The sequence below is a fragment of the Gymnoscopelus braueri genome, assembly GCF_963280865.1.
Source record: "Gymnoscopelus braueri genome assembly, chromosome: 2".
NCBI classification, from domain to species: Eukaryota; Metazoa; Chordata; class Actinopteri; order Myctophiformes; family Myctophidae; genus Gymnoscopelus; species Gymnoscopelus braueri.
This window is the reverse complement of record NC_137604.1, coordinates 45,933,268-45,959,565: the sequence shown is the minus strand read 5'-3', so window position 1 is coordinate 45,959,565 and position 26,298 is coordinate 45,933,268. Positions and strand designations below refer to the sequence as shown.

Here is a 26,298-nt window from a genome sequence, read left to right as displayed (position 1 = left end):
TTAGTGAGGACCAATTATATGAAGATAGGTTGAAAATGGGTGAAGTCGTCCTTTAATTGATTTGAGAATTGAGACACAAGCACAAAATTAACAAACTGCAAGACATTGGCAGGCATCTAATAAAGGAAAAATGCTGTCACTTTCACACTGATTATTTTTTACATGTGTGAATACCACTCCATGACATTCCCAGTCCCAACACCACATAAACGTAGCATAAAAACAAAATTATTTTGATATAAACTGACACATAATGCCTCGCGTTACACGCACTGAATTAGAGTAGCATATAACTCGTGACGTCAGCGCATCCCATTCCCACCTCCGCGGCATCCCGTTAGAAACAATGTTGCCATGTCCGCTTTTTATAAGCTACTTTGGGCTTGTTTTTCAAGTTGCTTGTAAATATTGGTAGTTGCGGGTTGTGGTCTTTTGGTTGCTTGTTTCCTAATCTAGTGGTTCTCAAACATTTTCGTCATGTCAAGAACCCCCAAATTAATATGTATTTGTCTGCGGACCCCCATCTGAAAATATTTTAAGCCAGCACTGCAGGGACCACCATACAATAATTGTGTTATTAAAATGTTTAAAGAATATTCCTATTTTTTTTTTAATTTTCAAATAGCCGATGTAATGTTTAAAGGGCGACGGGCTCTCTTCTTTTGGGCTTGTTTTCATAGACCTGGTTGCTTGTTTCTCTCACAGAATCTGGCAACGCTGGTCCGACCGTGCGTGTAGAGTGCCACTGCTGTATAGCCTACTGAGTACTGAGAGAGAGAGTGCACCGAGGCAAACCTTTACTACAACTCCTATGTCTCTCAATGTGACTGAGGATGGAAATGCGGCTATAACGGCTCCCACTGCTGGAAGGCACCGAACCTGGAAGAACAATGTGGAATAATAATCGCTGACTGGATTCCCCGGAGAGAGTTTTCAGACACATTTTGCGAAGAAGATGTTCGCAAAGCATATTTTCCCAAATCTGTGTGGATTATAATTTTTTAACGGAACTTTATTGGAACAGCGACGGACGGTGGACCAGCTGGTCTGGTGAGTAGAGCTACACGCTGTACAATCAATGCGCTTGACAATGTCATTTTACTCTGAGAGTGTACAAATGGAACCAAATGGACCCGTGACGGCTGACGGGTCCATTTGGTTCCATTTGTACACTCTCAGAGTAAAATGAACACGGATGATTTGACCGTTTAAAGTGAAAAGAGGCTATTATATAGACTCTAGAGCAGACAGACACTGACCTGATCATTTCCTAAACAGTGAAAAATCACAACTTAAAACCCACAGATCAACTTTTTAAAGACGCGTTAAATGCAGAATGAATGTTTACCCGCATGCAGGCTTAACTCTCTCTGCCGATCACTCGCACGCGTGCGCGCCCTAGAGCTCACACACACACACACACACACACACACACACACACACACACACACACACACACACACACACACACACACACACACGCGCACACGCGCGCACGCACAGTCAGTCCGACTCCCTCTGAACAACAGCAGTGAGTCTCTGAACAACAGCAGTGAGACAGCGCCATCAATCGCACGGCAGCCACACTGTCTGACTGCATGGCTCAGCCGTGTGGAGGTAGAGAGAGGCTACACAGCAGGTCATGTTTGATGCCTCTGGCTGCATGGGATCGTCACATGGACTAAAGGAAATGTTGCCTGCAAACTAGCACTTGTTAGAACATGAGAAAGTAATTAATTCATAATTAATTGTATTTAGTAATAATAATAATGATAATGAATAATAATACAATCACAGAACAATAATAATAATAATACAATCACACAACAACAATAATAATGATAATGAATAATAATAATACATTATAATAATATTAACAATAAGATACCAATGCTGGACCATGTGCTGGAAGAGAGAGAGAGAGAGAGAGAGAGAGAGAGAGAGAGAGAGAGAGAGAGAGAGAGAGAGAGAGAGAGAGGAGGGGGGGTAGGTAGGTAGTCTATAATGTATACTAGCAATGACTAACCAAACATTTCACTAAGTCGCATTCTTTGACATGGAATTGTTGAAAAGAAGACTTTGATGAAGACATTATCACTAAAAAGTTGATTCTTGCATCAGTACAGTAGTAGGTAGGTGTATAGGTAGGATAAAGAGACAGTGAGAGAGAGCGTTAGAGAGAGAGCGAGAGAGAGAGGGGGAAAAGACAGAGAAAGAGAGAGATGCCAGCAGTAAGTAGATCCGGGCGGTGCTGTGCGCAGCGCGGATAGATACTGGTCACAGTGTGAGTGAAGGAAGGGGGTCGCACACAGAGAGAGATGTGGATGGAGTAGCGGAGCAGGAGAGAGGAGTCCACGTAGAGTGTTATACCATGCAGCCGAGATTTGGATCCCACAAACTACATGAAAAACCTCCCAATATGCGACATTAAAGACAGAATAGGTATGTACGGCATTTTGTGCCTTCCTTCGCTGTGTTTTCTGACCATATCGAAGCGAACTTCGGGGATTTTGAGAGGCGTAAAAAGTTGCGAACTTGCGATCTAGGTCCGTTAAACGTAGCCGTTGGCTATTGTGCGCTGCTTGCTGCAAAAAGCACCACTTCTTTTGCTTTATCTTTATGGAAGAAGTTTAGCTCCTTTTTAAGATTTAAAATTACATCCTAGGATATTCCACCAATGTTTTTTTTAATAACATGCGAGTCAGAGCTGCGGTTGTCCAGGCTGCAGAATGTTTATTTGCGCGTTATGTGTGCGGTATTCCTTGTTCTTTCTTTTTTTTACAACAATCCATGCATCTGGCGGCTGGCGCACGGCTGCCACACGGCTAGTGTTGCCATGTCGGCTTGTTATAAGCGACTTTGGGCTTATTTTTCTTTAAATTTGCTTGTAAATTATTGCTCGTTGCGGTTTTTTTGGGGGCTTGTAAAGTGTAGTTGCTTATTTAGGCTTGCTTCCAAATGTTTTAATTAGTATTTAAACCAGTGATTGAAAATGTTAAGTGCCAGGGAGCATTTCTGTTCCAAATACAAATATTCCTCATTTTATTGCAAGAGTTTTTGAAAATAGCAGATCTACAAGCTCACCGTCGTGTTGTGAGCTTGTAAATATGCTATTTTAAAATAGCCGATGCATTATTTTTTAAAGTGCTCATGTGGTTTAAAGTTGCTTCTTTTAGGCTTGTTTTCCTAGACCCTGGTTGCTTATTTCTCTCACAAAATCTGGCAACGGTGCACACAGCTCCTTGAAGTGAATGGGGGCAGAGAGTTGGGGGATGGGGCTGTTGGGAAAATGAGTCTGGAAGAAGCAGAGATTTGCATAAAATCACTTTTCAGTTCACTCTTTCTTTGCAATTTGCATTTGTAAACACAAGTAACGGATTCTCGACGGTGGTCGAGGAGCGGTCTAATGATTAATCTGAAGTCCAAATAACTTGCCTTCCCAAACTTGAGATGTATTTAGGCTATAGTTTCACATTTCAAAAGGACTACGGTTCAGTTTGTAGGCTATTCCTACCTGTAGGTCATTGTCTCACTTTTGAAATGATTTTCGACGGACCTACTTAATTAATCTCAAATACGACTAAACCCGTAGGTTATCCGACAAAAGTAGACTACTAGATGTCAACTTTTATTTTAAAATGTTTAATGTGTTGCATATATAGCCTATTTGCAGTGTAAAGCGCGTTTTTTAAAACACTATTTTAGTCATAAACCGCCTACAGTTGAATCGCGCTAATATAGTCCATAGATATATTTAAAACAAAAGATATATAGGCAATTTGGTTAATGTTCCCCAGACAGTGCTTTTCTCTTTAATAATAGCTCAGTGGGAACACAGGAAGCAGCCGTTCTGTTTGTTTTAGCACCGTCTTGGTCATAAACCAATGACAGTCCGTGCGTTCATTCAGCTTTACGTTGCTATAGGATCTTTCTCCAGCTTGACATGGATGTTTTATGTAGGGGAAAAAAACACAACTTTTTGGTTTATATTACAAGACCAACTGATTATAAAGAGTGACACATTTTTAGCATGATTTTGTATAAATCTGTGCTACCATAACAAACTAAAGTATTCAATCAATAAATAAAAAATACATGTGTAGCCTAATAACAGTGACATCGAATGGCTGTGTTTGTGTTGGATTCACTGTGTGATGGGAGAATTAAATGTTTAAAACAAGTGAAATGTATTTCAGTTAGTTGCGCTCATCCAAAGGAAATGAAAAGAATGTGATTATGTCTATTTTCACATCGGCCACATCTTGTTTTCTCTTCTCATTATGGGATGGTTGGTCAGTTCCCTAGGCTGGTGTTTGTTTGAATGAGGTTCTACTACTGTCTTATGAAATGCACATAGTTGACAGTTAGTTGTTAAATCTGATATACCACAGAAGAATTGAAAGCAGCGCCGGCTCCAATTCAGTTAACTTAGGGGGCCGGCAGCTTCTCTCTGTCTCGCCTTCATCCTATTCTCACATGGCAGCCATTTAGTAATTTATCTGCCTGACCATCATTTGTCATGGCATTTAAATGAGTCCAGGGTAGTTCCCAGCAAAGACTGTAATAAGGTTTTTGCAGCCCTTATCTCTCTAGGAGATGGTAATCACGCGTGCTTATAATTTCTCATAATCTTATTAGGCGTGTGCACCTAATTAGTAGTAATTAACACATGTTTTATTCATTGCTCAGGCCTTTGGAATTCCCTAGCTGTGTGTTTTAAACCATCAAACCATATTGAAAAGCCCTTTTTCATACTGTATAGGCTAAACCGCGAAAGCATTGTGTCCAAGTGTTGACCGTATCTTTTTCATTCTGTTGCAGGTGGTTCTGTTACGATCACGGTACGAACATGGGGAAAGATTTGACTCGGCTGCTGGCGCTGCTCGTCCATCTCCTCTGCGGCTGCACAGCGAACGACGGGCTGGAGATGATCTCCCCGGTGCAATTCACCTACTCTGTTTACAACACCACCATATATGAGAACTCTGCTGCTAAGACCTACTTGGAGAGCCACGACAAGATGGGCATCTACATCACGGACCCGAGCTGGGAGATAAGGTACAAAATAGTCAGCGGGGACAACGAGAACCTCTTCAAGGCCGAGGACTACCTTCTGGGCGATTTCAGTTTCCTGCGGATACGGACCAAAGGCGGCAGCACCGCTATTCTGAACCGGGAGGTTCGAGACCACTACGTGCTCACCGTCAAAGCCGTCGAGAGGGGTTCCAACATGGAAGCTCGTGCCAGGGTTAAAGTTCAGGTACTGGACACCAACGACCTGAGGCCCCTGTTCTCGCCAACCTCGTACAGCATCTCGCTGCCCGAGAACACGGCCATACGCGCCAGCGTCGCCAAAGTCACGGCGACGGACGCGGACATCGGTACTAACGGGGACTACTATTACAGCTTCCGGGAGTGGACGGACATGTTCGCCGTCCATCCCACCAGCGGCGTGGTGACGCTGACGGGGAAGCTGGACTATTCTGAGACCAAGCTGTACGAGCTGGAGATACTGGCGGTGGACAGGGGGATGAAGCTGTACGGGAGCAGTGGCTTCAGTAGCATGGCCAGGCTGATGGTCAGGGTGGAGCAGGCCAACGAGCACGCACCTGTGATCACGGCCGTCACCCTGGCCCCGTCAGACACCGACCGTGACCCCACCTACGCCATTGTGACAGTGGAGGACAATGACCAGGGACCAAACGGGGAGATAGCGTCGCTGAGCATAGTGGCTGGCGATCCGCTGCAGCAGTTCAAGGCAGTGAGAACCAGCCCTGGGAGCAAGGAGTATAAAATCAAAGCGGTGAAGGATGTCGACTGGGACAGCCAGCCTTTCGGATACAACCTCACTCTACAGGCCAAGGACAAGGGGAGCCCGCCTATGTTCTCCTCTGCCAAAGTGGTACACGTCACATCCCCTCAGTTTAAATTGGGGCCGCCGCAGTTCGAAAGGGCCGTTTACAGGGTCAACCTCAGCGAGTTTGCACCTCTTCACACGCCTGTTGCTATGGTAACCGCCTTGCCCAGGAACCCACAGCTGATGTATGTTTTTAGACACAAGTCTGAAAAGAGCCGGTTTGCAATCAATCCAGACACCGGCTTAATCACCACAACAGGCCCCATCAACGCCGACCAGTCATCCAGATTTGAGCTCGACGTCATCACCAGTGATAAAAAGGCAGCCACTAAAGTGATAGTCGATGTGACTGACGTGAACAACAACGCGCCCGAGTTCCAACAGACCTCGTACAAGGCCAGTGTTGATGAAAACGTACCCACAGGGACCAGCGTGTTAACGGTCAAAGCTACTGACGTGGACAAGGGCGAGAATGGCTATGTGACCTACAGCATCACCAATGTGAGCCCACAGCCGTTCGTCATCGACTACTTCTCCGGCGTTATCAGCACCTCTGAGGTCCTGGATTACGAGCTGATGCAGAGAATTTACAATCTGAAAGTCAGGGCATCGGACTGGGGTTCCCCCTTCCGCCGAGAGGTGGAGGCTTTGGTCACCGTAACGCTAAATAACTTGAACGATAATAAACCCCTGTTTGAGAATGTGGACTGCGTGGTCACCGTGCCGAGAGATCACGGCGTGGAAGAACAGATAACCACGGTGTCTGCCATAGATGCGGACGAGCTGCAGCTGGTGCGATACAAAATCAACTCCGGGAACAATCTCGATTTGTTCGAGCTGAACGCCAACTCCGGGGTGCTGTCACTGAAGCAGACGCTGAGCGAGGGAGAGGCGGCCAAAGTGTCCTCTCATAGTTTGCTCATCACCGCCAGCGATGGCGAACACGAGACTCAGCCGATGGTCATGAATATAACTGTCATCACAGCGCGGAAGCCCGTCCAATTGAAATGTATCGACACCGGCGTCGCTACGATAATGGCAGAGAAGCTGCTTCAGGGCAGCAAGATCCACATGCAAACGGAACCAGAGGATAACTTTATGGACATTCACTCGGTCAACCGCTACACGCCCCAGTTCACGGAGTCATTTCCGAGTGTCATTGAAGTTAGAGAGGACCTCCAAGTTGGGGCGCGGATTGTGCATTTGAGCGCCACAGATGTAGATAGCGGTTTCAACGGGAAACTGGTCTATGTCATTTCAGGGGGTGACACGGAGAGTCGCTTCATTGTAGACATAGACAGTGGCTGGCTCATGGTCCATGCTCCTCTGGACAGGGAGACGACGGACCACTACACACTCAACATCACAGTGTACGATCTCGGTATACCGCAGAAATCCATCTCGCGCCTCCTGGATGTTAAGATCTTAGACGCAAACGACAACAGCCCTCAGTTTTTGCAATCCTTATATTCGATTGAGATAAGCGAGAATACGCCTGTGGGTACGGAAGTCATCCAGGTGGATTCCACAGATAAGGACCAGGGGGACAATGGAGTCGTCAGGTATTCGATTATGGCCGGTACAGATCATTTCACAATTGATGAGGAGAGTGGCGTTGTGACGGTGAAGAGGCCCCTGGACCGTGAGCTCCATCCTGTTTACACTTTAAAGGTTGCAGCACGTGACCAGGCTGTCAGTGAGCCTCAGCTAGTGTCCACGGTGCTGCTGAAAATCAGCCTCGAGGATGTTAACGACAATCCACCTAAATTTGTTCCTCCCAATTACCGGGTGAAGGCAAGGGAGGACTTGCCAATCGGCACCGTGATTATGTGGCTGGAAGCTCACGACCCCGACGTTGGGCCATCCAGCCAGGTACGCTACAGCCTCACGGACAACGGAGACGGGAGTTTCGAGGTGGACAAAATCAGCGGCGCGGTGCGGATCGTGCAGAACCTAGATTATGAGAAGAAGCAGGTGTACAATCTCACGGCCAAGGCCAAGGACAAAGGGAAACCCGTGTCTCTGTCGTCGACCTGCTTCATCGAGGTGGACGTGGTGGACGTCAACGAGAATCTTTACAGGCCGCTGTTCCCCTCGTTCGTGGATAAGGGATTTATAAAAGAGGACGCGCTCGTTGGAACGTCTGTGATGAAGGTAACGGCTCAGGATGAAGACAAAGGCAGAGACGGAGAGATTCGCTACTCCATACGGGACGGATCCGGTCTGGGCATCTTCACCATTGATGAAGAGACTGGTGAGTTCCCTCACTTACTTCCTCAGTTTTTAATATGCATAAGCTGCTATTTTTAAAAAGTTCTTGTTGTTTATCATGAATCATTCATGATGTCAAATGGGCACCCATTAGTTTGAAATGACTGTTTTCTTGCTTGCCTGAGATTTATCTACTCAAACAGCATGTGTGACAGTGGGGAAGAGGGCAGCTTTCTGGGAGGACAAGTGAGGTTCCTGATTCCATTCATTTTTGCTCTTTGAGAGAGAAATGATGGCAGGAACAGATGGGCCAGCTGTCTCTCAGACCTGCAATAGACATTCCACACAGCTGAGGAACTAAGAGGATTTCTGAGTTATTTCACCTCAACCCCCCCCCCTACACACACATACACATACACATACACATACTCACACTCACACTCACACTCACACACTCACACACACACACACACACACACACACACACACACACACACACACACACACACACACACACGCCAACACCACCACAGCTCCCATCCTCACAACATTCATTGTATAGACACTTTTGGCTGTAATTTTGGGGAAACACAAATCAGTTTGACTCAGCGTCTTCTTTTTTAATTGCATTCATTTTTCATTTTTCTTTAATCAAGTTGTGTCTAAGTAGAACAAACTTCTTGATCCTGTGCAGAACTGCAGATGGAAGGATTCACTGTGGCTCTGAAGGATCTTGTAGAAAATGTATTAGTTCTTGCTCAGCTGCCCAGAACCGTTTAACACCTGTGCCAGGGACTCCAAATAAGTAGTGTGGAATTCCAACAGTTCCTGCCACAAAAAGCTAACGATCAGCCTGCTTGGATGTTTTAGACCTGGCAGGCTGCCATCTTTTTTTTTATTATTACTTAGCAACCACATACTTGGGTGGCTTAACGTCAGTTTTTTCCCCTCAGTTTGAAATTAAATTCTGTTCCTTCTGCAGTATACATATTTAATGTCTAAATGAGGCGGTGAAACTTAATGCATAATACATGAGCATTTTGGCACATGTAACCGTAAAGTTGGGTATCTAGCTACACAACAAGGCTGGAAGTGTAATTTCCCTTCTCTGATTCTTTTTATGTATTTGTTTTATTTTACCAGTGGATATAAGGAAGGAAATAGATTATTAATTAAGTGGATGTTTTTAATGAAAGCAATCAATATAAAGTTTATTCGGAGAACATGTGGGGGTCCTCTTCTCTCTGATAAATGTAGTTGCAGAGAATGGACTGCTTTCCTCTCCTGCAAGGCCTGTGTGTTTCGGTTGTGGAACACCTCCAGCCTCCCTCCTCCGTGTGTTGACTGTTCACTTGTTGGCTCCTGATTATAACGTGTGTTTTGAGCAGAGAGATGCACCGACATTAAGGCTTAGGACTCATGACGGGTGTGCTCGACTCTTTGAAGCTCTCAACTATAATTGCCTCAGTTTCCACTTTGTTCCATTTAGGCAGCAAGTTTCTCCATACTGGCTCACTTAATTACACTCTAATGCTGGCTGACATTTGCAAGGAATATAGTTCTGGTTGTGCATTTCTGCAAAAGTTGTTTGGGAAAGGTCGGTTAAGGTCTAGCTGAAGCTCGAAGGGGAAAAAACACAAACAAGTTGGTTGGTATAAAAGATGGTATAATGCTATTCTTCGACACATAACCAGCAGCCATTTGTAATCTGAAACCCTGCCCTGTATGTGTGTGGTACAGTCACAGGGGAGCATTGCATTGCTCTGTTGCGTTGACCTCCATCCTTAAGGCCCATATTAAGGGATTTATCAGGAGTCACAATGACAGGATATTCCTGGGTGGGGCTCTGTTACTTGGATCATGTCCCAGGCTGGTCAGAAAGGCCAAAATACAGCTAAGGTGACAGTGCCCTCCATGCCTATGATTTCCCCCTGGGTGGGGTTCTGCAGGGGTTGTGTGAGGTTGGCCCTATCATGCATTTGGTTGTGTTACTTTGCATAGAGGCAAGCTTGAAAAACACGGGTGCACACACCCCACTATATTTCCAAGGGGCTGCTATGTCGCTGCAGCTGCACCTTGTGAATGTTAACCAAAATGCATTAAAACCAGTTAAAAGGGGAAAACAAATGAAATCGTGGTGCATGAAGAGAGGGGAAAGAAACCACTCGCACCTTAAACTTGGGAACACTTTAAAACGGGGAAGGAGTGAGGTAGGGCTGAGGTTTGGTTTATTTGACACCAATAACCTTGAACCCGTGCATGTGTGTTGAACTGATCAACATCAAGTCAAAAAAAGCTGTCCCAAAAATACTGTAATACTGTCCCAGTCTGTCCCTGTACGGTTAGAGTTAACCTAGCTCGAACCCTGCCACAGAAATCTCTGGCTCTTCAGCATACACTGCTGAAATAAGGATAATGACATGGTAACTGGGTTAAATTACACAGTAATTTCCAAGTACTTTTTAGTTACAAATATGTAATTTTGACCTAACTATCTGGTAATATGTGAAGCGCTTTATGCCGAGCAGGCTGATGATGGGGTCTGGCTGTGCAGAGCCTTCTGAAAAAGCATAGATACAAAACACTTCAACAAAAACAACATAAAAGAGAAATTGGAAAAGGGAATTTATATTGACTATTAAACTATATGGTAATAGCAACCTATTATTTAATCTTCTGACAAGTTCCCTAACTTATACCTGTCACACGGTAAAAGCAGAGTTTTAATTTAGCCTAACTCTAGGCCACTGAATAAAATTGTAGTAACGCAGTTACTTCTCAATGCAGATGACTCTTCATTCAGACACTGTCTGAATATCCCTGTGAGTGCAAATTAAAACGGAGTGGGTAGAACATTATTTTCAAGGTACTTTGAAAGGGAACACAGACTGCGCAAATCTTGTCAGAGCTTTTCACTTTTACCAGTGGTATAAAGTAACTAAGTACATTTACTCACGTACTGTACTTAAGTACAATTTTGAGGTATTTCTACTTTACTGGAGTATTTCCAATTGTCTATACTTTTACTTCTACTCCACTACATCTCGGAACCAAATATTGTACTTTTACTCCACTGCAATTATTTGAAAACTTTAGTTAGTTACTTTGCAGATATAAATCACGACATTATAAAACATACATTAACCACTTTAGCCCTATGTTATACCTAGGCTATTTGAAAATAACCGCTCTACAAGCTCACGCGTTGCATCGCGACACGTTGTGAGCTTGTAGATCTGCTATTTTCAGACATTTTAGTACTTTTACTTTTGGTACTTTAAGTACATTTTTGTACAATTCTGGACTTTTACTTGTAACAGAGTACTTCTACATTGCAGTATTGATACTTTTACTTGAGTAAGAAATGTGAGTACTTTTTCCACCACTGTCTTTTACACAGCTGGCTTGCTATGCAAAACACACACCGGGAAAAAAGTATCAATAATGTATCAAATAATATGAATAATTTAAAACTATACAATAATGTAATATTTGATAATAGTATCATTTGCAAATAGAAAAAAAAGCTAAATACTACAATTCATATCAGTAAATGAATAATAATGGAATAAAACAAGAAAATAGAAACTGAAACTCAAGCAGGCGTGGTGGTGTGGCTGTCCACACAGGAGCTCGCACATTTTCTGGTCACAAGATGGGAGCAGCCAAATTTAAAATGATAACCTGTGACACTGGATGTCACACAGCTGCTTGTCTTCCTCTCGCCTTGCTTGGCCCTGGCCTTCTCATCTCTCATTAGCCATGGTGGTGAGAAGTTGAAGGAGACCTCAGATCACACTAGTTCATTCTGTGCTTTTGCGTGCACGCCCATGGCTTCTGCTGTTAGTGGAATTGAACTAATAAGAGCCCTGTCGTACATAGAGAGTAACAAGGTCTGCTGCTAAAGTCGGTTGATGAATCCAAAGCAGCACACAGAATTGTGTTCTTAATTTGATAAAGGACTCGGGGGAAGTGAACAAACAACTGATTCATTTGTTTTTCCATTATAATTTATATTAAAAAAAAAGTCATTCACCCTGCTTTACTCACACGCACATTTACTTTCGGCTACAAAATCAGTATGGAACACATTTGCTTGGGCTTTATTTTTCCTTCCACTAAGTGCTTCAGAAGAAAGAATGTGTTTCAACATTATTGCTGTAAGCGGCTAATAAACAAGGCCAATTGGAGTGCTGTACGTGGTCTCGAGGACAGGATGATGCAGGGACACTGTTGGACTGTGCTTTATTCAAAGTGAAAAGAAGCAGCAAGGTACATTACCTGTAGTTTTCCACATTGAAGACTAGAGCTAGTCAATGTAAATGATGTAAGTGCTATTTGCAAGGAATGAGTGATTTCTGCTATGAGGGTATCGGCAGTATCACCTTCAGGTTCACATATTTTCTGTCTCTGTAAAATGAGTTGGATCGATCCTGACATGATGAAACTATTGGTGCTTTAGGTTGAGACGCACATCAATTCTTCTCCAGGCTTGAAAATTAAGTTTGTCTAGCGTGGATGGCGAGCAGAGGTGCTCGTGTGTGTGCACTTGTGTATTCATTCTAGATTGAACACAGATGAGTCATTGGATAATGCAAGCACTGGCCTTTCCTCGGGGCAGATAATGTATGCATGGTCGCCCTTCTTACTTGAAGTCATTAGCCACGTTGTGAAAGAGATCTTTTGTGAAAGCAAAAATGAAATAGTTAGATGCATAATGTCAGCGTGTGGTGGTGTGCGCATGCATTTTCCACCCCGTTCTCTCTCTCTCTCCCTTTTCCTCTGTGTCCCCGCTATTGAGGTAAGCTGACCCTTAGAGATGGCAGATAAAAGAGGTATGCAGTTTATGGTCTGGGTTTGCTTGTTTCGTTGCTCATGGTATTCAGGATGAGAAACACAGGCCCTGTGTTAACCGATGGCCTGTGTCTTCGAGTGTCAGGTGTTATCGACCAGAACCAAGCAACCCCCCCCCCCCCTCCCTCCCTCCCAATTTGCCTCTTTCGTCCCATAAGCCCGGGCTGGGACTGTGTGAGTGCAAAGTGGCACATGACTTCAAATAGTCTCCGCTTGAATGCCGCTGCTGGGGAGACGGGACCAGGAATGCGGAGAGGGCCAAAGTTGATTGTAGGCTGGTAAATGAAAAGCACACGTTCCCTAGTTAAAAAAGTTTGTTGTCCTCTCAGCCCCATTAGGTCCCTTTTCTGAAACCCGTAAAGGTGCCGCGTGCAGATGGCATGCTTAATTGCATGTTAACTTTTGTCATGCTAATGCTTGTAATTGGGGCTATGGTGGTCTTAATAATGATACACTTGTACGATGTCTTTGTGATGTTGAGAGATTGCGAATTGACCCACTCAAAGAGTTCAGCTGTGGTGGAGGAACGCTGCATGTTTTTTAATGTACCCGTAGGATCCAGAAACCCGGAGTTCTTGAAGGGAAAATGACCGTTACATAAAATCTCATTTAAAGAAATGGCAGAAATATCACTCTTGCGGCAAAGGCAGGCAGACAGCTTGTCAGCCAACCTGCCAGTCAGAGAGTCACTAAAAACGTAACCCTAACCTCAAGCAACAGAATGAAAAGTTCATGTCTCAAGTGAGTGGGACTTTGACCAAAATACATACTTTGAGGGACCCTGGAACAAAGGTCCAGGGATTTAAACCCTTCTTCTCAACAGTAATAGAGTGCTACACCTCAATTTCACCTCTGTCATAGGTTTCCATCAGTTCTTTCCAGTGGAATCTTTGCATTGGGTTTTGGATCAATTACAGAAATAAGCCCTTTTGCTCACAAAGGCGATATGAACAAGTTTTGTTCAACGAATATATCTCCACAAATCAACATTTGCCATTAAAAACCCATCAGCTTCAAAATTCATGGTTGAGATATTAGTGAGTGTAATAAATATACCCTACGTCATGTAACAAATGTTGTTATTCACCCACCTTATTTTCAAAATAAATTTAAAAACAAACAAACAGCATTGGAAACGTGGCGAAAACAAACAAAACAAAAACAACATTGGAAATGTGGCGAGGGAACCCATTGCAAACTCACTTCCTTAACACTATTCCTTCACCTCCCTTTTGTCGCATACTAGCCTAACATGAACTCCTTACTAGCCCTGCCAATTCTCATTATTCTTTGAACCCAAGTCATCCATTATGCTGGACCTGCAATAGTTGATAATTTAGCAGGATTTGATAAATAAATGAAAATCTGATGTTACTGCTTCCTTTTGGATATGACATGGTGGTGGCTCATGGTTTCAGCTGGGCTACATTATTAACAATATTCTACGTGGACTAGATCCAAGTTGGCATCGTAGTGCAATGTGCATGCAAGCGAGATGGAGGACTACCAGTTAAAAGTTATCAGGGCTCAGACTCATCAAGCTACTTCTAATTACCCCTCTAGAGAATTCCTCCTGGGGGTTGACACACTATATGAACGTGGTCCTTTTGTTGCATATGGTGGCCTTTTTATGGTGTGTGCTTGAGTGAAACCAGGGCAGGGTCTAGATTCTCGAGCCAAAAGACAATATCATTTGACTGAATCATAGTTATACACTATATTTGAAATGAAAGCGACAAAAACGTTTGTGAAACACAGTGGAATAAATCTCCATGCGTGACAATCATAGACAAACCCATGTGACTTCAGTTCTAGCGTGTGCGAGTCAAGCTGATAACATACTTTTACCAACCTCAAATCATTGTGAATTTTGCGACATGGGAATTGGATTGGAATGAATTTTTTGAAGGCATCACTACTTTATCGTGGCATTGGAGAATGACAAGAAAGATGGGATAGAGAGATGCAACAAAAAAATATTTGTTCGTTGTATAAAAGATTGAAGCCATCATTAAAGATGTGTCAACCACAGAGGGGAGGTAGAAAAACGAACACAAGTTTCAGTCTACAGCGGTGAAGGTGTATGCTGAAAAAGTGTGGACTAATGTGTTTTTTAACGATACTTCTTCCTGATTAGTCTCTAGAACATTATTCCAACCACAAGGGTAACAGTGTCCTGCAGAAAAGAAATAAAGAAAGAACATGATCTGACGTGAATGCTTTCCCTCTTGTCACCTCAATTGGAATTGGGGCTCGCTGCTCTGATGTGGCTCCTGTAATCCAATGAAGCTTAGCTTATTGGTTATTCGAAGGTGTCAGTATGATGCATTGGTTCTGAAAGTACAACTGACTGAGCATCAGAATGAAAAGGTACACAAGTCCCGGGGTGATGTGTGAGAGACAACTGTGTTGAGTCCAACACATGGCACATGAAGATGGATGCTACTTTTGATTGATTTTGCCAGCGATCTTGTCCCTTGTGTAGTTTCGCTGGCGCTGTCAGGCCGCACTTTCGACAGCGCATTCTCCGAGGCATTCAAGCCCCTCAAATGCAACCTGTGCAAATTTGACACCTGACACGCACTGAGCTCAAGGGAGGTGACATGTCCTCAACATTGTGTCGTGGCGTCCTGTGGGATATATTCCCCTCTCTCTATATAGTATTGGTCAGAACTATGGCCAGTTACTCATTGTCATGCCGTACTGCATAACTGTGAATGTCTAAATATAGTATCACTAATGTAACCCCCAGCAGCAGCTCTTTTCAAGCTAGACAGAGGGAAAGAATCAGCCTTATGTCTTTTTAAGAGTGGACCCTTGAGAATAAGCAGGGGACCTACATTTCAAAGAAAGCTTATATCTCTGGATAAATGGCTTTTTTCCCCCTTTCTTTTTTTGCCACTGAAGCCAAAGTGAGCCGTGACACGAATACAGTCAGGTATGTGTCCGCAAACAGCTCTTCGGGGAAGGGCAGCTTCATAAAAAAAACGTTGAAATTAAGGAAGACGGACCATGTGTCACCGCCATTGTTATCGGTGGGGTTGGCAGAGCTCCGCAGGGCCAGGAGGTAACTGCTCCTAAATAATAACGGGATATTAAAGTGCTGAGGGCCCCCGTTCAAAGGCCTTTTGAAATAACACTGCCCCGATGACAATGGAAGCTGTCTGGGTACGTCCCATTTGGTCTCCTCGACTGGAATTAATGGACTAAATAAAAAAACGGGGAAAATCCTATCAGGCATGTTCTAATTGCATCACTCCCCTTCGTTCATTCAAGATTTTGTGTTTTTTTTCCTTCGCCCTCTGCTCACTTGCAATGAATTAGGTTATTATTAGATTTTTTTTTACCTCGGGTGTGGAATACAATCATTTATTTATTTTCCCAGTAGCACTGCCAGAAATGATAGAAATTATGGATATCTATAATACTGTGAATAATACCTGCTCATTTGATAATGCACAATTTAGTATGCTGTGGAGCTTCTTTTTTTCTCCGCTCTCTCTTTTTTTTTGCTTCCTCTTTTAGACGATAAGATTAGGCTGATATGCAGAGCTCTTCACATAACTCTCCACTACTGTTGTTAACTTAAGCCGGTGAAATGATTCAGTTTGTGTAAAGTACCATTTCCCCCCAGTAAGCCAGCTGTTGATAACAATCCCACCCCCGCCCCACAGTGATAACATACAGAAAAGACAGTGATGCGTGAAGTGGAAATGGTGGTGCGAGGGCTAGTTGTCCGCCACAGTGGCCCATAATTGTTTGTCCAGTATATTGAAGGAGATAAGAGATGGTCAGGCTTTCGCTGCGATCCGTTGTGTTAACAACACAACTTACATCTGTTTTTTATTTACCTCTGGGATTATCTCCCAGAGGTAACATAATGTACTGTAAACCCCATATGACACTATAAAACAAAACAATGTGACGCCAGTCTAGGACCGCATTATGAATCAAACAGCCAGTAAAATCCGGAGTGTTCCATTTCTCAAAAGTGTAAACATTAATGTTCCGTAAGTAAAATTGACACCCCGTATTTTACTGTGTAATTCGGTTCATATCCGTAGACATTGCAGCTCATAGATAAGGCCAACTTGAACGCAATAAAATGCCAGCTTAAGATTCTTTCCGCATGAGAAATTGTGGCAACAAAAGGCCTGGATTTCTAGTGTTGCCCTTTAAACAACCACCACCTTGTTATCATACTTCACTGAAAATGTACACATCGCTATATCCATGTATTTATCATCATAAGCAAGGACAGCATTTGGTCATACATGGCATTTGGTATTAGCACAGAAGAAAATGAAGATTTATCACAGATAATAAGAAGCACAGTGTTTATATAGTGGCTAAATCAGGATAAGAGACATTTCTTTATTTGGGTTCGGACCACATGCACTCCAGATTCATGGTCACTTCATTCATTCAGGGTTCATGCATTAATATCATCTATTCTACAAGCTAATCTGCAAGCTCACAACGCATCGCATTACATTGTGATCTTGTAGATTGGCTATTTTTGAACTAATCTTTGGTTAATGATATCATTATTTATTGATTTATATTTGTTATTTTCCCCTATAATAACATGCCCAAAATTGGGACGCCACGTTGAAAGTGGTCAAAGGCCGGTCTTGCAGCTCAGAGAAGTCGGGGAAACTTTGTGACGATGTGATATTTAGCTGCTGGGGGAAACGTGAAGCTGCAGTTCGGGGGCTTCTCTCTGAATTCACCCGGCTCTGCGACGTAGTGCAGGAATTCTAGGCATTTTGCCCAGGCCGTTGAGAGAGAGAGATGGGAGATGAATGTGGCGGGGGGGCTTGGGCTGAGAAAGTTTATGTAAGCATGTGAGCGGGAGGCCTAAGAAGGCTGTGGAATGTGGGGCGGGGGTGAACCGAATTAACAGCGGTAGTTCAAAGCAAGCACCGGCGTTTTTCAAGTGCAGCTTGTGAGTAGACCATGCAGTGCAGTGCGGCTGGGGAAAGAGCAAATGGGCCAAATGTCCTGAAAAAAATATGACAGTTATTTGGTCTCAGGTTTTCACCAGAGAATTGGAATTATTCTAGACTAGTCTTTGCTTGTTGAGTCACTGATTACCTTGTTTTTCTCTCACCCACTTGCAAAAACAAACCCCAGACTACTTTCACCCAAACAGTTGCGTGGTTTTCAGCACCACATCAGTATTACCTAATCTTTTGGGAGTATGCGACCTGCAGAAATGAGCACAGGGGATGACTGGGATTATAATAAATCCTTATTCCTCTGACAGTATAGAATGTTTTTGGAGCTCTAAATGGCTTTAATTACCAATCGAGTTTTCATAATGAATTGAACAGGTAATTTCATCATAACTGGGCAGCGGAGGCCTAATGGGTCTATTTATCCCGTCCCAGCATGCACTGCATCCAGGTAGATAGCGTGGCATGGTTATGTCCATTGTCCTTCACCACTGCCAGAGCTTGGTAGTATTTGGTTCACTGTGTTGATGCAATATTGTGACTGACACTGTCACTCTTAAGTACAACAATCTCTGTTATTTGGACTTAATAGAGCATCTGAGAAAACAGAATCATCATTTCATGTTCAATTCACCGAAATCTGTGCTTCTATAACCACCCACACGTGATCACTTGTTTCAGGGGTTTTCTTTAAAAAAAATTATTCTAGATCGAAGACAATGTCTTTGTGATTTGTGCTCTCCTCCATTGATTCCTAAGAAAACCATGGATAGAAAAAAATATAGTTCTTAATTACAGCAATACATTTGTCTCCCTTCTTTATTTTTTTCCTTCTTCCCCCTGGGAAATTTCTATAGTATGGTAGATAAAACTCCAAGCACTGAACATCTGGGGGCCTTTATACCACTTGAGATTCAAGTTGAACCCCAGACAGGCAATTCTTGTTCATCTCCTTTATGTCAGAAAGAAACTAATTGAAAGTACGGCTTCACCCTTCCCATTCCCCGCACTGACGCTGCACTTCAAACCAGCTTACAGAGTGAAAACCCACCGTGTGCCTATCCAAAGAGCTTGATAGAAGTGTACACCTAAAATACCTGCACTTCCTGAGAGTTGCGAGTTCCTCCTGGCTCTCTGAATGCTCTATTGCACCGCCGCTATGCTCAGTAGCTAACGGAGAACAAAGCCACAGGGCAAGGAAAGTAGTGGAGGAGGGAAGGGAGGAAAGTTTGGCACAGGTTATTGCATCGTCTGCTTTTTTTGTACTGGCCCAAGGGCAAGTTTTGCAACCGCCTCCCCATGTGTAACCTGGGCGTGTGGGACAGGCGTGTCAAGCAAAATTCCTCTGATTCATCTTTTATGTGCTTTGTGTCAGTCATTATCCTCCCGGACGTTAATATATTGATAAAAATTTTGGCGTTCCATCCAAGGCGGCCTCAGTGGGGTATTTTGGTCATCCGGTGGATGAAACAAAATAAGTAATGGATAAAAAATGTCAAATCATGCCTGCGTTGCAAAACGTACAGCTAAGTCAACAACGGCGCCCGTCGGATTGACAAAGGCGTGTGTGGGCGTCAGGCCCGACATGAGGTCCAAGGTCCAGGCTCGTATTGATGCTCGCCGCTTGTGTTTAACGGTGCAAACATTAAGCCATCTTCATACCTACAAGGTTGGCAGCTAAAAGCGTGACACCTCAGGGAGAGCGGGGATTGTTCCGCTACGTCTTGTGTCTGCCAGTCAAAACGGCTGAGCGCTCATGCGTGACTATATATTTTTTCTTGGCTGAGGCACAAAAGATGTCTCATCTTCTCCCCCTCCGCTCTCCTCTCTTGGTCTTTTGTCTTATTAGGCTGTTCTCAGCCCTTTTTGTCGGGGGGTGGGGGGGGGTCCACACATGACCGCATCACCCATGCCTCTCCCGCTGTCTCTTTCCATTTGTTTCCATCTCCTCAGACAGTCACGGTTTCCCCATCCATCCTCCCTGTACCATTCTATATTGTTATCTTTAGCCTCCCATTCGTATTTGGGTCAAAGACGAATAAGGATTTAAAAATTGAAAATAACTGAAATTGCCTAAAAATGCTAATTTAAGCACTTTCTATCTTTATTAAAGTTTTGAGATGCAACTCAACAAAAGTGATTCATTTTAAGAATGCAATTATAAAGTTTTCAGTCAATCATATGATTTGTTCCATGAAAAAAGTTCCTTCTGAGCAACAGAAATGGAGCATATCAAATTTGGTAGATAGTTAGAGCTCAACAAACAATTACTGCTCAGAAAACAAAATTTCCTTCACACCCTTTCCCCCCTAGTGTTGTCCTCAACACCCCCCCCCCCCCAACACACACACACACACACACACACACACACACACACACACACACACACACACACACACACACACACACACACACACACACACTCCCTAAGTGGCTCAAACATTCAGTCAAATCATTCAGCCCTCTCCGAACTCTCAGGATGCTAGCAGTCAGATTAACATGTCCATTTCTTATTTATGTATCACATTTGCAATTTCCTGCTGCACTGTATATATTTTTTTCCTCCAGTAGTAGCCACATTTTTCTTTTCAGTCTGCTTCGGCAACAGCATGACTTTCAGTCACTGCAGTAGATGTTGTCTGTACTGAGATACATTGTATCAATTAGTAATTTTTTTTAACCTTCCTTGTCGTTATGAGGCTTATTTTAGCGATTTCCTGCAACACGTTCGGCTGCATTTATAGTTTTGCCCCTGCAAGTCTGGCCAGACAAGTTTCACTGCTTAAAACCGACCATATTACGCACTGAAGATATAACCTATATATGATCCTCCCTCGGATACCCCCCTTGTTGCCTACAGGAATCATGGGAGAGCTATCGGTTTCCTTCTCCCATACTGCCCTGTCTTATTACATGCCTCCAGCTAACTTAGGAGTAGCTGTAATGATGAGTAACGACAGTGCCGGATCCTTGGCAGAAAACCACAGGAACTCGAGAAAGACCCCCAAACCTGTGCTTGAGAATGGAGAACGACCCTACCCTTGAAAGTGAGGGTTTTTTAGTGGCAGCGTGGGTCTTCTTTGGAGAGAACTTGCACCCTTCCTCAGGCTAAAAGGATAGGCTGCTCTCAGTTACAGGCCCACGGTGTGATTCATTGAGTTCCAGTTGGCGAACAAAGGACTTTTCAAAGTCAGCAACTGTGCAACAGAAAGTAACTTCCATGGTGAACTGCGTTCGCGTCCATGGAAGTCTCCTTATCTCCTTAATGTCTCCTTATCTACTTCAGGCCACCGGTAAACTTTGACAGTGGGTGTGTGTTGCTATGCTTTACATCTCATGAAAAATGACCAACACCCACACTGTATCTGTCAGTATCAAGATAAACAGTGAGCTCATGTTTATTATTGGTGTTGTGCGTTTTGAAATCTCGACTCGCTATAGTGAAGAATAAACACTGTTTTTCCTGTGTTTTCACTTTGTTCATGAAGGTGGGCCTTTTCAAAAGATTTTTGGCTTTGGTATAATTAAGTAGGTTTAGAAAAATGGCTACGGAATTTCATTGGTACATATCTCTTTTGATCGCACACTTCCTCTCTCTCAAGCTACCTAGTGATGGATATGTGAAGATGTTTTAGTCTTAGAAGCCAGATGCCTGCCAAACAAAAAGAAAAGCGTAAAAGGGGGTTTATGTATAATTTCTTTAAGAACCTCAGGAAGGTCTACACGACCGAAACGTTGTTGCATCAATAAACGTTCTCTTGAACGTGCAAGTGGCAGTGTGCGGGCATATCTCTCCTCTCTTTGAGAAATAAATAAAAGGGGGTTCTACTGATTTCAATTGTCTCATATTGCCTTTAGTTTTGCGTAACTTGCGTGCACACACATACAAACTACTCCACTGTCGAATTTGTAGATCTCAGTCATGTTGTGACATTAACTATGTCGATCAACACAAAAAAACAAGATATGACACAGTCATATTATACCGTTGCTTATTTCTCTCACTAAACAACGTTTTTAGATCCCATATTCTGAGAGGACATTGAGCAACGGCACCACTTACCATAGAGTTACACAGGCCGAACACAGTATTGTGTGTCGTCTTTAGATCCCATATTCTGAGAGTACATTGAGCCCTCATTGGCTAAAAAAACAGCCAATGAGGAAAAGGTCATGCAAAAGAGTAAGACACTACTAGCTGGAGTGTATCTATAGACCAGGTCTGCAACCTGGTAAAAAGGTTTCTGATTGCTGGCTGAGATACCGGCTGAGAAAACACACACATTTTCTCTAAAATTCACTACAATGCCTTGGTTCTCGAGCAGTTCTTTGTCATTGTCCATAACAGCAGAGAGGGTATAACGGCTATACGTTTTTGAACACAATCTGTGGCGCTTTCGATTTGCTGCTTTGGTGAGTCGCCGATACATAGAGTGTTGACGGACTTACTCCCACTGATGAAGACAGAAAGATAAGGTTGAAAAAAACTGTTGGGTTATTCCTATAATACGCCCTACATGTGCATTCAAAACCTATTGTTAAATGAAATGACTATGTACCGTTAACATGTTCGGTCTAGCGGTGTCTTTACATAACACCTTTGATGTATCACTCCCCCACAAGCCACCCATCCTCCACTCAAACAACTCTGAAAAGTCTGTGTGTTTGCTCAGCTGAGGGCCGTAGGCCCCACATGGCATATGGCCAGCCGCTGTCCCTCCTGCCAGCCAATGTAAAGACAAGAGCAGTGGTTGTTGATGTCCCACCAGCTTGCCCGTTATTCTTTTCCCAGCTCCCTCTTTAACGGTGGCAGATTATAGGCACTTTTCAAAGCATCTGCCTCTCTTCTTCCTTCACCGATCGATATCATAAATCACTGATTGAGTAGGCAGTGATGTGCGATTTTTTTTATTGTTGCCTTCAACTGAAATGTGCTGTGGTAGAAAATAATAGAATATCCTCACCGTCTGGCTTTTTTAAATGTTTTTCCGCAGATTAATGCCCTACTTAGTTGTACAAGAGTGTCACACCAAAGTAGTGAAAATAGCTGATCTTGTGAACTTGTAGATCTGCTATTTTAAAGGAGTAGTTCACCCAAAAAAGTACTTATTTTCTATCAATTACACACCCCATGAACCCTTGAATTCATGGATTCTCTTTTGTTTTTGTCGCATTCCTAAGCCAATAATTTGATGACCGGGTGTATTTCCGGTAGGAGAGTCTACTTTGAGTCTACTTTGAGTCTCCTACCGGATACATTAGCATCTTTTCACCTGTAATCGAATTATTGGCTTAGGAATGCGACAAAAACTAAAATAAATCCATGAATTCAAGGCTTCATGGGGTGTGCAATTAATAGATAATTAGTAATGTTTTGGGTGAACTACTCCTTTAAAAAAAGATTATACAAAAACATTATAATAAAACATTTCTAGATTTTGGACATACAAGGTTTCCACAAATGTAAAACTAAACATATCTCATTTCCCTTGTCCACCAGGCGTCATTCGAACACAGGAGCTGCTGGACCACGAGACCACGTCCCACTACTGGCTGACGGTCTACGCCATGGACCGCGGCGTGGTGCCGCTCTCCGCCTTCGTGGAGGTCTACGTCGAGGTGCAGGACGTCAACGACAACGCGCCGCAGACCTCCGAGCCCGTCTACTACCCCTCCGTCATGGAGAACTCCCCCAAGGACGTGTCCATCATACAGATCGAGGCGGTGGACCCGGACGCCAAGGCCAGCGACAAGCTCACGTACAGGATCACCAGCGGGAACCCCCAGGGCTTCTTCGCCATTAACACCAAGACAGGTAAGATGGTGGAAACCACCTCACAATATGCTCTTGAGAGCAGCAGTGGTGTTCAATCATGTGCGATGGTACGCACATGATTGAACAAAAGCAGAAATAGCTGATATACAAGCTTACAACGCGTCACTTCGTGACGCGGATCTGCTATTTCGGCTTTTTACTATTTGAAAATGAGTGAAAATCTTTCAACATGGAAACGATTATGACGATTATGCAAAGATAATTGCGATTATCTCAAATAATTGCGATTAGATGATTATGTATTAATTGTGACAGGCCTAGAGAGATGGAGCTAATTAAATCGGGCATAGTGTTTGGTCGGAAAGAAACTCTGCTGAAGGCCTAAGACGCTCGGCCCTCTGTATAGCACATGATAGTATACTAACTGCTCTGATGTGTGTCAACGAGCTGCCGCAGTCATGTGTTTACAATGCAGTCAAAGGCAAAGGCTAATCTTAAACATGTCTGCTAGTTCAGCAAGGAAACACTGCACCCAGACTATATGCAGGAGTTTTTTGCCTCATGTACACTTACTTCGCGTCGCATTTCAAAAGCGAGACCGTTTCCGACAGGCCAAGTCTGCATTTTAAGAGTATTAATAACATTAACCTGTCACTGAGTGGCTCACGTTATTATTGACTTCCACAATCATGCTGAACTCAGAGGGTGGGCTGAGAGAAAGAGGACACATGGAGAGAAATGACGTGCCATGTCCGGTTACTTCAAGCGAGGGCGTCACAGGCAAAAGGGCAAATGTATATGAAGCGCGGGTCGTGATGTTAAATTACCCATGAAGGCTCTTGAGCTTTGGTTTTGAGATGCAGGACAGCCAGCAGACACTGAAGAGCAGTGTCTCTTTTTTTCCAAGAGGACGCTACTGTTTGCTGTCTTGTGAAAGGGTCTGCAGTGTGAACGTCCCGATGTTGGCGTGGGACGGCACAGCGGTCGCTTACAGGGGAATCTACAGGGGCTTTTCCCACTCTTAACACTCTACACAGTATCACATAATGGACCTTCTGCAAATGGAGGGGACGATGAATATTTCATCGGATTTCTTTTTTAAAGCCCTGCCAGAGCGCAGGCATGGTTTTAGTGACGAACGTGGAGGAAAATACTTGACGAAAGGAGCAAAGTGAAGCTTGTGTGTGTACAGACAGGATTTCTATGTCTGTACAGGCTTTGCTTGTAGGGTTCAGGATTTTTGGGCTCGGTAACATGCAGGGATTGAGTGCTGCGTTATAGACATGCTGAGTTGCACTGCTGCAACGTCAATTTAAATTCTGCTTTGTGCAGATATTACAGATGAAATTATTATTCACTGCATTTCATTTTCTTCTCTGCAGACCTACACACACACACACACACAACCAGAGTAATTGTAGTGTGGCTTGTCTTATTCATAATTGGCCTTAGCATAAGTAGGCCAAAATGGAAAACTCCTGCTGGGCTTGTCAGTCAGTGAGTATGAAAGTAAATTACCCTAATTGTCATTAACATTGCGCACGGGAATGGAAAACAAACTTGTTTATAGTCCACATACGTCTTTCGGTAAGCGTTAATTACCGAGTCTAGCTTACCTCTTGAGTTTGCATGATTCTCTGTGATTGCGCTGAATGCTAGTGCTCATTTAAAATTGAAATGAGGAATGTAGGGGTGGAACTGTTGCTCCCAATTTGTCCTCATTGACTTGTGTGTGGTCCTCATATTCCAAGGCAGTCACATCAACAAACTGGGGGTTATTTTGGTTTGAAGTGGCCAATGTGAATTTTCTGACCAAATAAGGATTCGCCATGTAGTAGCATGCCTTTCCCCTGCAAGCCTTGGCCTAATCCTGGCCACTCTCCAAGAAGGAGAGTCAAGGAAGCAAAAAAAAAGGAAGGGCTCTATAGCAGGGAGAAAGCCAAGGTGTGGTTCTGAATTCACCCTCAGTGTTACCCGAAGCTGGGTGAGGACAGATAGGTTTTTGTGTTTTGTGCGTGTGCATGCACAATGATGTCAGCTTACGTTGAACTGATAAGAAATCTGCAAGGCTGAAGGAAGAAAAGTGGAAGGGAAATTAAATATTTGCCGTCCAGTAAAGCACTCATGCACAAAAAGCTATTTTCTAAAGGGAAGGCAAGAGAGGCTCTGGTTGTGAAGAAAGCACGTTTCACGGGCCTCACTGTTTAGAGGGATATTGTTCCTTCTCTGGAACACTAACCTGTAATGAAGTAAAGGAACACACACACACGCACTCGCGCGCGCGCACACAAGTGATCGTCTCTATTTTCCAAAAGTTTTTCACCAGACCTACGTTTTGCTGCATTTCACCTGCTGTCTAAATGTAATGATGTTTGATCAGTCACTGTTGCTTTAAGAGCCTCTGTGGTTCCCTCTGGTCAATGAGCGGATCAATACAACCCCTCTTGATCAATTCTGCCTCAACCCTAATGATTTTCATTTAACCTTCACCACGTGGGAGGCATGGTGCCATCCACTGGAGGACCCATGGACTGCCATGTGAATCCTGAATCGGTGTCTATTTGAAGTTTAGATCGAAGTTGCCATCATGACTATTGCCCCATCATATATGTTTTTCTTTTGTTTATGATCCACCAAGGAAG

The 26,298-nt window shown here is 43.6% G+C and overlaps 1 protein-coding gene across 3 annotated transcripts in view; it reads left to right on the top strand.

Annotated features, from left to right (window-relative positions):
* The first annotated feature begins 883 nt into the window (after nt 1–883).
* The window catches only part of fat1a (FAT atypical cadherin 1a), a 113,484-nt gene continuing 88,069 nt past the window's right edge, over nt 884–26,298 (top strand). For 2 of the 3 annotated variants that reach the window (XM_080419613.1, XM_080419611.1), the window contains exons 1-3: nt 2,285–2,442; nt 4,822–8,111; nt 23,381–23,695. In XM_080419613.1, coding sequence (XP_080275739.1) covers nt 4,850–8,111; nt 23,381–23,695 — 3,577 coding nt within the window. In that variant the 5' untranslated portion in view covers nt 2,285–2,442; nt 4,822–4,849. Of the gene's footprint in view, nt 1,051–2,284; nt 2,443–4,821; nt 8,112–23,380; nt 23,696–26,298 lie in introns of those variants that run through there. The other variant, XM_080419612.1, reaches the window with a different exon arrangement.